The 14,594-nt window shown below is 40.6% G+C and overlaps 1 protein-coding gene across 7 annotated transcripts in view; it reads left to right on the top strand.

Annotated features, from left to right (window-relative positions):
* The window catches only part of RGL1 (ral guanine nucleotide dissociation stimulator like 1), a 251,420-nt gene that overhangs the window by 140,416 nt on the left and 96,410 nt on the right, over positions 1-14,594 (top strand). For all 7 annotated transcript variants that reach the window (XM_035010628.1, XM_035010629.1, XM_035010630.1 and 4 more), the window contains one exon: positions 12,867-13,075. In XM_035010628.1, coding sequence (XP_034866519.1) covers positions 12,867-13,075 — 209 coding nt within the window. The remainder of the gene's footprint in view (positions 1-12,866; positions 13,076-14,594) is intronic.

Below are 14,594 nucleotides of genomic sequence, written 5' to 3' on the forward strand. Positions count from 1 at the left end.
GTGACATGATCTGATTTGTGTTTTTAAGAGGTCACTATGGTGGGACCCTGGCTGGCTCAGGTGGTAGAGCATATGACTTTTGATCTTGGGGTTGTAAGTTCCAGCCCTGAGTTGGGTGTAGAGATTAATTAAAAATAAAGTCCTTAAAAAAAAAAGATCACTGTGGATGCCATAAGAACAATTTTAAAAAGGCATTTGCTTTAGCAGTCCAGCTAAGAGGTGATGATCAAACATTACATACTTTTGCTGTGTATGTACACACTTTTCTTATTTATATGTACAGACTTTTTTATTTGACTGAATTTGGAATAATCAAGTAAAGCTGGTTTAGGGAACATAATGTTAAATTTGTTAGATAAAAAACTCATTCCTATCTTAAAAACATTCATTTAATACTCATGAAGTGCTTGTTGATGTGGTTATGGGCTAATTTCTGGAGATATAAATACAAATATGACTAGTCTTTGCCTTTAAAGATTTCACAGTCTACTGGAGGATGCCTAGAAGTAACGAAATGCTGACAACATACTATGGAAAATGTGTGACTACCACAGATGTTTCTGTCTGTCTCTTGGTGGACATACACAATCATTTCTTTTGGGAATGTACCTAGGAATGGAATTGCTGAATCACAGGATAGGCATGTTTGGCTTTAGTGAATACTTGGACTTTATTCTAAAAGTAGAATTTGTGCTTTAGAAAGAACATTTTGGCAAGACTGGAGGCAAGCAAGCATCGTTAAGTGCTTGTTACACTACCCAATTAAGAAATGAGGTCTAAATTAAGGCAAGACCATGCCTTAATGGTCATGGGGAGCAGTTTAGGGAATGGGACAGGTTGGATTTTGGAGTCGAGAGGAAGATAAGGTGGAGACGAGGATGATTGGCAGCTTTATGACTTGTACCTTGACTAAGTCAAGACTAAGTCAGAGGCTAGAGAAGGGGTGAAATTTTAGAGGAATTAAATGAGTTTCTTTTTGCACATGTTGAATTAGAGTTCCTAATGGATTATCCAGCAGAAGAAAAGTTCAAAGGAAAGTAAGAACTCGAGATAAAGATCTGGAAGTTAATACAACTTACGTTAGGCAAAACTGTAGGGCTATATGTATGAGATGGCTAGAAAGAGGATGCAGACTAAGAAGAGGCTGGATGTTAGAAATGTTTCCATCTTGATGGTAAGTGAAGGATGAGGAACCAGTGATCAGCCTGTAGTATGGAAAGAGAGCCTTGAGGGAAATGAGCTAGAATTCTGGTAAAGTGTGACTCTGGGTCCAGACCACCTAGATTTACTCCTGGCTTTGGCCACCTTTTAGCTGTGTGCCCTGGGAGAAGTCACTTAGTCTTTCTCAGCCTCAGTTGTCTGTAAAATATCTGTAAAATGGGGATAATAAATGTATCTGCTTTATAAGGTTATTATGGGATACATAAAACGTGCTTAGAATTATTAGTTGTTGTTGTTGAGAAAGGGATGTTCATAAACTAAAGGGGCAGAGAGTTCCAGGAGGGAATGAGTGGTGCCTGTTCTATAGGGAGACCGCAGGAGGGAAGTGCAGGAGCATTTTCATAGGATTGACGACCAGGTGGAAGAATACTGAGGGCAGAAGTAAAATCTATAGGCTAGTCTTAGTACCTTCCCTTCGTGTAGGAAAGCCCATTGAATTTCAGAGCATAAACATGTCAGAAAGATCACATGGTTTGCTCGAAAGCGTCTCAGGTCATTGACATGAGTGTTAATAGCTTGGTTTATTATATAGCTCTTTTATCTCAAGCAGTTCAAAGTGCATCCAACATTTTTTTTGAATCATCCTCACAACATCAAGGTGAGTTAAGGAAGGTAAAGGTAACATTATTCCCAGTTGACAGATGAGGACCCTGAGACTAAGAGGAATCCCATGGCTTTGTCTAAGCTTATATTAATCAGCTTCTCCTTTATCCCATGAACAGAACTTACTCATCTCTCTTTTAGCATTGTCAAGCACAGGATTCCTCAAAGGGTAATCAAGGAATCTTCTGCATTTAGAATCCCTGGGGATGCTGGCTAAAATGCAGATCCCTTGGCTTTATTCTAGGTCGACTGAGTCTCTGCAAATACGGGCTCAGGAATCAGTGATTTTGCCAGCACTCCAAGTGATTCTTTTGAAACTGTTTAGTGTGTTCAAGGAAACAGAGAAATAAATCCCCAAGTGTATATTGTTCTTAGTGACATTATTCACACACAAAAAATCTTCAAGTATTTTATATTCAGAAACTCAAACTACTGTAACTAAAACCTTAGTACCCTTTCTGAACATATTGTCTGATTTATTAACTTTGTGAAATGGAGTAGTATCTTTGGGCTTGCAAGTAAAACTGATTTGACCTATACAGATGAATAGGACAATTTATTGTTGTGTTACCATAGCACTGCTGGGGGTGTCCCAGAGAAGCTACGGCCAAGAACTCTCCCTATTTACTTCAGTTTGGTCAGTGGTTCCATCTGCAATTACTGTATATAGTAAACTTATATGTATATAAGTTTATAAGTATATAAATTTATATATTAGTTACTTATACATATTATATATTAGTTACTATATATAGTAAGCATATATATATATATATTCATATATATATATTTTCATGTGATAATAAAATCAACCATATCTCTCTATGGTATTTCTAGTGGAGCAGCATAAAACTCTCAGGATCAGGTAACTTGAAGACTCTGACGCTAGGGATGGACTCCATTAGAGCAAGCCCAGGTCCAGTCAGTGATGGCTCATAAAGCACTTTCTTCTCCTTTAGTTGTAGGGGAGGTGGATTTTTCTGTGTGAGTTGGCATCTTGTCTGTCTGGTTCTCTGTTTTTACTTCTGGCTTCCAGCAGCCACATAGTAGGGACTCAGCAAATACTTGTTGAATGAATGAATCCACTCAAGTATATTTAGGAACTATCAAACACAACCAAGTTAAAAAGAGTTATTCTAGCCTACCGCTGAGAGAAATAGAAGGCACTGACAAGTACTCAATGATTAATTGAACTGGAACTAGAAACAGAATCTAGTTCTGTGGGATTCCCCCCACTCCCCTGCTCTTCTTCCTTACCGTTGATTCTCCTTCTTTACCATCGACTCAAGAGGGCTTTATCTGAAATTCTCACTGTAAGGCCCCTATTATTTACCTGGCATTATTTAATAAAAACACGCTCTAGTCTTAAGTTCTGTACATCCCTTCCCTTCCATGCCATTAAGTGAGAAGATTCACATTCATATTATATAATCTCCACTGTTAGGTTTTTAAAGAATACAGTCCTTTATTTCCTTTATAGATTCCCTTAGCACCTCATTTGGGTTCTTTGCACAATGGAAGTTCTTTTAATACTGTTTTTACTGACTTGATATTAAGAACGGGTCATGACCCATGGGAATGATGAGCATATTATTAGGAAGATAAATATTTTCTTTATGATTGACATGCCTGTCTTTTTACATGTATTTTTGACACACTAAATCTATTGAACAGAATGGTTGCTTTTTCAGTTTCTGTTCGTTTGAGAAATTGGATCTGTGTTTTTGCCAGCTATCAGTCCTTTCTATACTCTACCTTCTCCTTTATTTTTATTAAGTGTCAGCATTTACAAACCTGCCACTTCGGCTAAATCCCATAGTCAATCATATTATCATTCTACTTTCATTTTCCTTTCTTTCTAAAGATAGAAGGAAATGATCTCTTGGCTAGAGAGATTTATAAACCTAGCAGGCAGGAAAATTAATTAATAATCTGGAAATCAGAGGAGCACATCAGTATCCCCCATGGGTTCTTAGGCTGTTATCCAGTGGCTTCTCAAACAGCTTACTAACATTGTTTTCCTGGCTTCTTTTGAGCCCTTGGGTGAAGTCATTTGTCTTTCTGAGGCTTAATTTACTCATTTAAGAAACTGTAATAATGAGGGGGATGGGGGATTTGTGTTTTCCTCCAGAGAGGGTGTTTAGCATGAAAACAATACTTTTCCCCCTTAGCTGTTAAAGCTTTTGGTCAGTGTCAGGAGGTAGGAGGCATACTACTACAAAGCTTTTGATGCAATAAGACCTAACTTTTGGTGAAAGTAATTGAGGTAGGGGGAAAATTGGACAGAGGATTTTAGTATAACATACAATATTTTCTTTTATCTGTAGAATCCTGAGTAGTTCTTGTAACTGCTCAACAGGCCTTCAGATCTGTTATCTCATTTTATCTTTCTTACGACAATCGTATGAAGTATGGAGATTCTGGGCTATTGATAGTCCTGGTAGTCCTGGGTATACAAATATGGACATGGAATACTGCATACTGTGTTGCTTTGTGTTTTAACAAAACATGCTCTATAGAGAGACAGGGCTGGTTTTATATCCTGACTCTGTCCATTGTGCTAATGGGCTGGGTAACTTTGGGCCGGACCCTCACCTCTCCAAACCTCAGGTTCCTTTAGTAAAATGAGAATAATTCTCGTACCGGAGGATTATTGCAAAGATTGAGCATCTGACCTACGAGTGCTCAATAAATATCTATTAACCCTCTCTTCTCTTCCTTTTCCTTTAGGGCATGAGGATGGTTTTCTGAGAATCGGTTTACAGATTCTGAGGAGGAAAATCTCCTGAGAAAAAAAGCCTGTTTATTTCAGTATATCTTTCAGAGAGATGTACTCAAGATAAACTAAATTGTTCTTCCCACCTTGCCCTAGATTTGATCACCTGATAGGATGTTGAAAGATACCTGCTTGCTCTGTAGGTAGCCATGTCTACAAATCCATGACCTAGGAATATCACCTGTGTCAAATGCAGATCTGCGGACTAGGGTATTTGCCAGAGGCTTTATGATCTAGAGCTTTGTGGGAACAGTAAAGTTAAGCTTTACCTTTGAATTTACCACATAGATTTTTTTTTTTTTAAGATTTTATTTATTTATTTGACAGAGAGAGACAGCGAGAGAGGAAACACAAGCAGGGGGAGTGGGAGAGGGAGAAGCAGGCTCCCCGCCGAGCAGGGAGCCCGACGCAGGGCCCGATCCCAGGACACTGGGATCATGACCCAAGCCGAAGGCAGACGCCCAACGACTGAGCCACCCAGGCGCCCCACATAGACTTTAAAGATTTAGTTTTGGAGGGGAGAAGAAGCAAGTTAGAGAGTCATTACTTGAATTCTGAAATCCAGGGGGAGTAATGATTTACTGGCATTTTGATAATGGGGCTTTGATTTTTATGCTTTATCATTATAAAGGGGATAATAACAGTGGAAAAGAAATGTTTACTCTGCTTAAAACTGAACGAATCCCATAGGGGAGGGGCAGGGGTTCCTTAATGTGGTGCGTAGAGGAAGAATCAAACTCAGGACTATGTTCGGAGACATCAGGCAGTCGCCAACCCCTGCCATCCACCCCTTCCCCTCACACCCCAAGGATTGGTGAAGGAGCCCTTTAAGCCCGAGAAGGAGATAAAGCCCCATGGAACTGTCTGTGGGCTTTATGGGGGGCTGGGAAAGCTTCTGAGCTGTGGGGAAGTTTTTCCATTCATAGCAGGCTTCATTCACAGAGAATATTAGGTCACACGGAAGCTCACTACCCCCTACTGACCTTTCCAGACAGAGGTTGGCTGGACCGCACAAAAACAGAACAAGTTTCAGAAAGCCAGGGCACCTGTTAACTTGTGACCTCAGAATATGATGACCTTGGGCATTTGAGGCTCTGAATGAGAGAGAAAGGCGGAAATTATACATTTTGCAAGTTTATTCTGGATACTAAACTGTGATGATTTGTGATATGATTTGGTAAATGCAGCAGACTAGTTCAGACCTCCCTCTCCTCATGCAGCTCTAAATCCTTGAACTTCTCAAAGTAACGCGTGATTTCTAAATTTTATAAGATGGGCAAGACATTGAGGCCTTAAGTTGTTGTCCTAGACTCCATAGTAACTTGGCCTCAGAAATGGGGATGGAGCCCAGGTTAATTCAAAACATCTTAATCATAGCATTCTGAGTTTTAAGCACAAAAGTAGCATATAAAAGTGAAATGATCTTTTTGGAAAATGTAGCTAATGTCGCGAACTCCCTGACGTCCATTTGATTTTTGAATCTGCCTCTGTAAAGACTTTGGAATCCTTCCAAGAGGACCAGCATGTCAGACATAGGGACTTGCGTCAGGGAAGATGGAGTCTGATGGGTTAACATTGGACTGAGCAGCTTCACAGCCAGGAGGACTACTGTTTTTAGGCGATGGAAAACACAACTTCCTGTTTCCCTCAGGAGAGTTCCTGGACTCTGAAGGGGGGATCTAAGGAGCCCTGCTGAGACAGGATGGTGGCGGGAGCTGGGGATTCTGTGTGATAAAACAACGGCCTTTGTTTGTTGTTACAGCTCTCTTAGCATCTTCCTGAGGATGAAGGGTACTCATCGTAGAAGCCTGACCACATTGTGACATGTGGCCTCAAGTAAAGCCAACTCTTGGGGATCTTGTCATTGTCTTTAGAGCACATTCATGTGTCATGGACATGCTCCTCTACCTCTTCTTCCTTCACATACCTACTTTTTTCTTAGTTCAGAGGCAGAATTTCTACCTTCCCTGAGGTCAGAAATGACAGTGACAACACAGATGCCTTAACCGGAGCGGACACAGAGAAAAATGTTCAACTGCTATGAGGGTCTCTACTGCATTTACCATTGACATCATCTGGGAAGGACTCCTGGGCAGTGGCATGCTGATAAATCAGCTCTCCAGAACAAATGCCCCGATTTGTACCCAATCGGCCAATTTCTGTGTGTAAATCTTTCCAGGATGACCGAATTCACAATACCAACGCCATATCATTGAACGTAGAACTGAGAAGGGGTGTGCACAGTTGGCTCCTGCAAGCGGGGCACGCCAGTTCCAGCACACCACTGGCTGGGCCTTGTGTGTTTGCATAATTAGATGGAAGGTTATGTTGGCATGTGTATAAATCTGCCGTTGAAGACTTCTTCTGAGTTCTCTACCCAGAAATGTTACCAGAGATCAGGCGATGTGTACATTTGTCACGTGTGCAGGTGCTTCTTCTAGCGCTTGCCATCTCTGCCCTTGGGACCTTCTGAATTTTGGTCTTCTTCCAGATGCCGTCCTCAGCCCTCTATCCTTCCTGTTCCACACAGTCTGCCTGGGACAGTGAAGCCATTTTAATTGACGTAATGTCTACATATTTCCGTCTTAAACCCCTGTCCCCAGCTTTGAGACTCTAACTGCCTGTTGGACTGTACTATTGGAAAATCCCAAAGATACTTCAAGTTCTATGTCTGTAAGGTGGAATTCAGTACCTCGGCTCCACAAAAATCTGGCTTCACTTCCTCGATTTTCTTTCATATGGGTGGCGCTTTTATCGTCGCGGTCATCCACCTAGAAATCAGGGAAGTGTTCCTGATTCTTTTCCCTCATCTTCATCCTCTGCGTCCAACTCTTCAGCAAGTCTTGACAGTTCCTGAGTATCCCCTAAATATGCCCCCCCCCCACCGACCCCTTCTCTACCCCTGTCATCGTTATGCAAATTAAGGTCCTTACAGTTGCTCACCTGGAGTACAAACAGCTTTCTTACTGATTTTCTCAACTTTAAAACTTCCCATCAGATCTGTCCTCCACACTGTGATTTCTCTGACCACTCTTGAAACTATAGGAAATGACGTCTAAGCTTTTTAGGATTTGACCAGCGTCCTCTATTATCAGGTAGTTAGTTCCCTGCTGACTCTTTGGCCAAGCTGTCCATTCCTTTGGTCTTATTGCTCCTGTAATCACTGTGCCGTCTTCCTCCTCTCCCCCACCACTGTCACACCTCTTTTCTTAATGCCTTTGTTTGTGCTGGTGTCTCTGCTACATCCTCCCCAATGTTGTTAATCCTACTCATAACTTAAAAGCTGCTGCAAGCATCCCCTACTTAGGATGTCTTTTCTGATGCCACCTTTAGGCTGGGTCCCTCCTGGTTCTTCCATGAATCTGCCTATCTATCTCTGCTCCGTGGTTTTTTTTTGTTTGTTTTTTCTTAACTCACTTTGCATCATAATGGTTTCTTTGTGTCTGTTTCCTCTGTTAGACCAAGCAACCCTGGTGTCAGAACTGCACGCTCTTTACCTTTTTGTCTCTATTACCTTGTACAGTGCCTGGCACATTGCACTGTTAGTTTATGTGTGGCTGAATAAATAAAAGAGAGATCCGTGTTTTCCTCCCTGTATGCACTTAGCTTAGCCTTCCCAAATAAAGGTAGAGATACAGGATGCCAGGTTGAATTTGAAGTTCATATACACAACAAATAACGTTTTAGTATGAGTTGGTCCTAAATACTACAAGTATCCCATTATTCATTAGTTATCTGAAATTAAAATTTAACTGAGCATCCTGGCAACCTTAACCTAGCAAAAAGAAAATGAGTTCACGTCCAAAGTAGTTCACACAATGCGGAAGCTCACGCTGAGCTTGACATTACTTGCCCTAGGGTTTTGTGCGGACTGTGCCTTACCTCTCTGAATGGCTTGTGTGTGCATAGCTCACAGTACTCACGGCATGGACCTTGCCATAACACTGTGCCGTGTGCCATTGCCTCCATGGTGTTTTCCTTTGCATGGCAAGGGCATTTAATCTCTATATATCTGGGCAATCTAGACAGATGGTCAGAGCCTATTTGTGCAGCATTTCGTGGCATTTCGTGTGGCTGGATGGCGTGTTGTTTTGAAAAGAGAATATTACATGTACCCTTGGTGCTCGGGGCTGAATGTAGAGTTAGCAGTGTGTACCTTCCTAAAATCTGTAAAACCCAGGATGTGGGTTTTAGATTTTCTTAGAGAGTTATGACTGGAAAAGGACTCGCAGTTGACGTTCCTGCTGAGGCCAGGATGCCCCTGAACTGATGGACTGAAGGTTGAGCATGGCTTGGAGAAGTACTGTCTCCAGTTTAATGAGGTTGTTTACTTAGCATGTCCCCTATTAAAGAATCAGATGACTGAAGTATTATTTTGATTGAAGGACATTTTTTTTTCCAAGTTAGAAACACCCAAGTTGTTAACAGTTTATGTTTTCAGAAGGCGAAAGTCTTTCTCCACGTCTTTTCTCCCGTCCTCCTCGTGCCAAATGGATAATTATGGAAATTCCTCAGCTAGGACAGTTGGGCAGAGTTTTAGATATTTACCCCATAGGAGTCAGACATGTTCTCTCAGGAAACACTGAATTCTAATGGCAAAGAGATTGCCATCCCCCCCACCACCATAAAAAAAAAATCCTGAAACATTTTTGTGGCCTCGGTATCATAATCTTGTCAGTAAAACGATGGTCTCTGATTAGATCCAGATTGAGCTGTTTCCTGTTAGTGTGCTAACCCAGAGGGCAGGCTCAGCCCTCCATGTATTCCTCTCCGAGTCTGGGTTATTAAACACTTGTCTGCCAAAGCTCTCCCCCTGCCTCCCCCACTTTCCTTTTAAACTAGAATTCAAAGGTATTGAGATATTACATATAAAAACAGATCCTAAAGTCTCTTGAAAGGGTCCTGTAGCTAGTGGATATTTTGCTGCAAAAATTAAATGAAGATTTTAGCTTCTCCAGTGTGAATCATACAGCAGATTTAGGTTTTCTGTTTCACTTTTGTATAATTTTATTTCCATGTAATTCCAGGAATAAGCAGATAATTTCAAAATTTCTGTTTCACAAAAATGTACTCTATTTGAGGGTTGGTAAATTAGAAGTCGTCTTCAGAAACCTTCCCTCTGCTCTAGCAAGTTGATATTAGGGTGCTTAGCAAATGTGCAGAACATGACATGGAGCGAGTGCCCTGACACCTTAGCACGCGTTGTGAATTTTTGTGAGAATGATTGTAGGCACCAGAGCAATTCCCATACTTCATTTGATATTGTCGTTCATGCTCACTCATCGCACTTAGAGAATAATTTTTAACATCTAAATAATCAAAGTATTTTATGAGCTATTCTGTTAGCTCAAACATGGTTCTTCCTAATGTACAGATGCAAACACTGAGGAACAAAAACCATTACAGGGAGGTATGGGGATCAGGCATGCATATAGAGATCCTTTTTTCCAGAGGAAAAGGAGGACCAAAGGAAGTGACTGGGTTAATGAGTAGCAGGACTCCATTCCCAAGGGAGAGACTTGGCTTCCTGCCAAATCTGCTTTCTGGCAGGAAAGGGGACCCCCTTCATCAGGTCCTTTGACAAGTATTTTTCTCTGTGTTTGAATTTTTGGCTACATTGGTGCTCGGAGAAAAATTAGTTCTTTTAAGTCGTTTTCGCTTTCAATAAAGAAAAGATTTAAAGCGGGATTTGCATGGTGAGTAAAATAAGAATCCTCAAATTACAAGACTGTTTGGTGAGGAAACAGTGTCACAAGGTAAAGAAACTTGATTTAGAATTAGAGCTTGAATATCCCTCAAGAATGAGAAGCAATGCCTTTCAATGTTGTTGTTAACATTTGACATCGAAGCATGTTTTTTTAACTACTTTTTAATATTATCAGGCTGATCATTTTTCTGGAACCAGCTCTTTTGAAGTGACAAAGTAAAACATAGAAAACATCCCTACATTTTGGTATTAAGAAACAGGTCAAATGGATAGGGATGTTGGAAGATAAAAATTAACATTATTGTATTTTATCATGTCTTTTTTTTTTTTAAGATTTTATTTATTTGACAGAGAGAGACACAGCGAGAGAGGGAACACAAGCAGGGGGAGTGGGAGAGGGAGAAGCAGGCTTCCCGCGGAGCAGGGAGACCGATGCGGGGCTCGATCCCAGGACCCTGGGATCATGACCTAAGCCAAAGGCAGACGTTTAACGACTGAGCCACCCAGGCGCCCCTCATGTCTTTTTTTTTTTAAGTGAAAAGTGGCAAAAGTGAAATATGGTTTAAATGCATTACAGTGACTTAACTAAGCTAACGTTTTCCAAAGTATGTTCATTCTGATGGTCTGCAAGATGCTGTGAAAATAAAGGGAAGTCCATTTGGAAGGATCATGTATCATATCCTTGTCTTAGAGTTTCATAACACGTTAGCATGTTAAAGACAAATCTGCAGTAAAGAACTGTATTTGACTTTGTTTTACTCTGGAGTTCCCAAACTTGGCCACAGGACCTTTTGTTTTAGAACTCGTGTTTACAGCACCCATGTAGGGCAACACTGTACTAACTGGTAAAAAAGTAATTAGACTTTGAAGCCATATATCCTTTCCATTTATTGTTTCTGCTTAAAGTGGATTGACACTCCTGGGAGGACAGACGGATACTATTAGGCCTGTTTCAAAACTATGTACAGAGTGATAAAGGACAGTTATTAGGCCATGATCTGAGTCAACAGGCCAAAGAGGCCTACAGAAATGTTTGGTATTTTGCCTGAACCAGATCCCTCCCCTTAGTAAAGTCGAAGTATCTTTCAAGAAGGAAATAAAGAAATAAAGTCATCCACTGTGGAAGGTGGAGTCTTACTATTCATTCCCGTTAGCATTTAGACATCATGACATTGAGCTACCCTCACCCTTTTCTGAAAGTGATAGCCACCACTTTGGTCCTACTGGAAGCAGTCTTGCCAGCTAATTTCCTTCCAGTGGTTGAACATCTGACAGGTCAGGTGAAGAAAAAGCCAACGTGAGGCTTCGTGAATGCAGGGTCATCATTTAGAGATCCGGTTCTCTCTTCTTTGCTCCTCTTCCTCGATTTTCACACATCTGGCTATTTCTGCTATTTCAGTTTAGGAAAATCTGTAATGCAACAATTCAAACTTACCGTTGTGAAAAACCACCTGGTGATTGTTTGCCTCATTGACAGTGATGGTTTGCTTTAGAAAAAGATCCTCTTGGTAGGTTGTCTTCATGCCTGTGAAGGACAAGTTAAGCTGAAAACTGCATCTCTGTAGAATTTGTGAGGCAGAGATTTATGGCAGGAGGTAAGGTACATTCCTGTTGTTCTTCAGTTTAATTCTCTTCCCTCAGACTCAATTTTAAGCTTTGCATATCTTATCCATAATCAGTTGGTAAGTTTTATGTCTCCCAAGGGGCGGTTATACCTGCCAATACCATCCACAGTGTGTTCTCATGTAATAGCTACCTCTCAGGAGCCCATGTCTTTTCTTATTCATTGCAAGTCTCCAGGAGGCAGGGGTCATATACCCACACACCCTTTCCACCACTCCCCAGAGATTAGCCCAGGGCTCCTTGGTCCAGCCACTTCTGGGTCAATTCCCTTGATTGCTGATGATACTGAATCAGGAAGGCTGTTGCTTCTTGTGGGTTGAAGAATATCAGACCATGGTCAGATCTCCAGAGATTTCCATGGGGATCATACTCCTACCAAGGCTGGTCTTTCAGCCTAGTAACATGTCAGCTGGCTCACACAAATCCTAAAAATCTAACAGTCACCTCTTCAAAGCCAGTATGCGTCAGCTCCAGCACACCGCTGTAGGAGTGGTCTTTAAGAATGAGTTTGACATCAATGAATCATGGAACACTACGTCAAAAACTAATGATGTATGGTGATTAACATAACATAAGAAAAAAAAAAGGGTGAGTTTGACAGCTTACCATGGAACAATACAAAGGAAATGATCAATTAACTTCTGCTGAGCTTGATTCTGGGGTCAAAGGGAAACATCCTCTTTAGGCCAGCAACCAGGTTCTTGACAGGGGATCAAATAGAAGCAAGTGTAAGCACCATGAAGTAAAGTAACACCCCCCTCCCCCCCACCACCTCGCTCTGCTACACTGAGGTGAGAGAATTGCCTTACATGGCTTGTAGGGAAATGAAATAAGAGCAGAGAAAACGTGACAGGTTGTGTTTCAACCGTTCCAGTGTTCTCGGTTTTACTTTGGGGAGCCATTTCGCCTGATCCTAATAATGAATTTATTGTACAGGTTGAAGGGGACCAGCTGCCTCCAGGACATACAGTCAGTCAGTATGAAACCTGTAAGATCAGGACCATCAAAGCCGGCACCTTGGAGAAGCTGGTGGAGAACCTGCTGACGGCTTTTGGAGACAATGACTTTACCTATATCAGCATCTTCCTGTCAACATACAGAGGCTTTGCCTCCACTAAAGAGGTGCTCGAACTGCTGCTGGACAGGTAAGACTCTAACAGAGTTTGCGAGATGAGAGAAACACGAGAAAAGCTTTCTGCAGAGGGAAGGCGTGCGTTTCGGATTCACCTGCACTCAGTATGCCGAGTGGGATGCATGAGAAAGGATTAACTGGAAGGAATAGCTTTTGGAACAAGTGGCACAAAGGCCATTCAGGAGCCACTTTATGGTTTATTTCTGGTAGAAATACCTTATAAAAAATCTATAAAATATTTAGGAGTACATGCTATAAATCTAGACTCAGTTGAGTATGGGTTTCAGTTTACTATTTGCCACCCTAAAATTTTCTCCATATGTTAATAATTTTATATTATTCTAGTAAATAATCAGTAACCAGGAATCTTATGGGGTTGCTGGGAGAATTAAATATGCTAATATATGTGAAGCATGGGGTTCAGTATTAGACCCGTAGGAAAAAGCTAATGGATGGTAGCTTCAATGATGATGGTGATGATATTATTAACAATTACTGCGCATCGACTGCTTTATGGACGTGCACATAATATTATCCTCAGGTTATGTTGTTAAGTCACATGTTACATATAGCAGAGCAGTGTGTATTATAATTCACACAATGATAATTATATTTCCCCCCTCATTTTTGCTTTATTTATAATTAAGTTTGACCTTTTAATAAATTATTATTAAATTGACTTGATACTGGAAGGAAGAAAGCCACCAGTCAGACAATTGTTCTAGAGACATGAGAGTTCTCATCTAAATCCTTATATTCTGGGGTTTCCTGCATAAGAGAGGAAATGAGATAGGATGTTTTTCTTGGAGTAGTTGAATGCTGACTTTTAGCTAGGTTTTTAAAAAATTTTGAAAGTATTATACGCTCATGTGCTCACAGAAGGGTATAAAAAGAAACATTCATGTTTTCTCATATTGCTACGTTTTCCCAAATATCTTTTATTAGGTTTTTAAAAAAATTATGGAAGTAGAAAGAAAAAAATTAAATAGACCATAATCTAGTTAAGCAGATAACACGTATTAACATTTTAAAAATAGAAGTAATAGAGGCCCTTGGGTGGCTCAGCCTGTTAAGTGTCTGCCTTTGGTCAGGTCATGATCCCAGGGTCCTGGAATCAAACCCCACAGCAGGGAGCCTGCTACTCCTTCTCTCTCTTTCCCTCTCCCCCTGCTTGTGCTCTCTCTCGCTATCTCTGTCACTATGTCTATCTGTCTCTCTCAAATAAATAAATAAAATCTTTTAAAAAATAGAAGTAATCCATATATATAGTGAAAAGTTCAAACAATTCAGAAAATTATGAAAGTAAACATTTTCTTTTCCCCCAAGTCCCACTCCTCCTAGGTAATCACTGTAGACCATTCCTTTTGTATTCTTCCCCAATTTTTCTGGGCATATATACATATATATATACACACATATACACTTATATAAATATATATAATATTTGTTCATATTTGATATTTGTTAAAAATATTATTTTTTATATGATATAAATAGAATCATAGTACACAGTCTGTTCTGCAACTTTGTGT

This window comes from Mirounga leonina, unplaced genomic scaffold, assembly GCF_011800145.1.
Source record: "Mirounga leonina isolate KUSES-001 unplaced genomic scaffold, KU_Mleo_1.0 Mir_154, whole genome shotgun sequence".
Lineage (NCBI taxonomy): Eukaryota > Metazoa > Chordata > Mammalia > Carnivora > Phocidae > Mirounga > Mirounga leonina.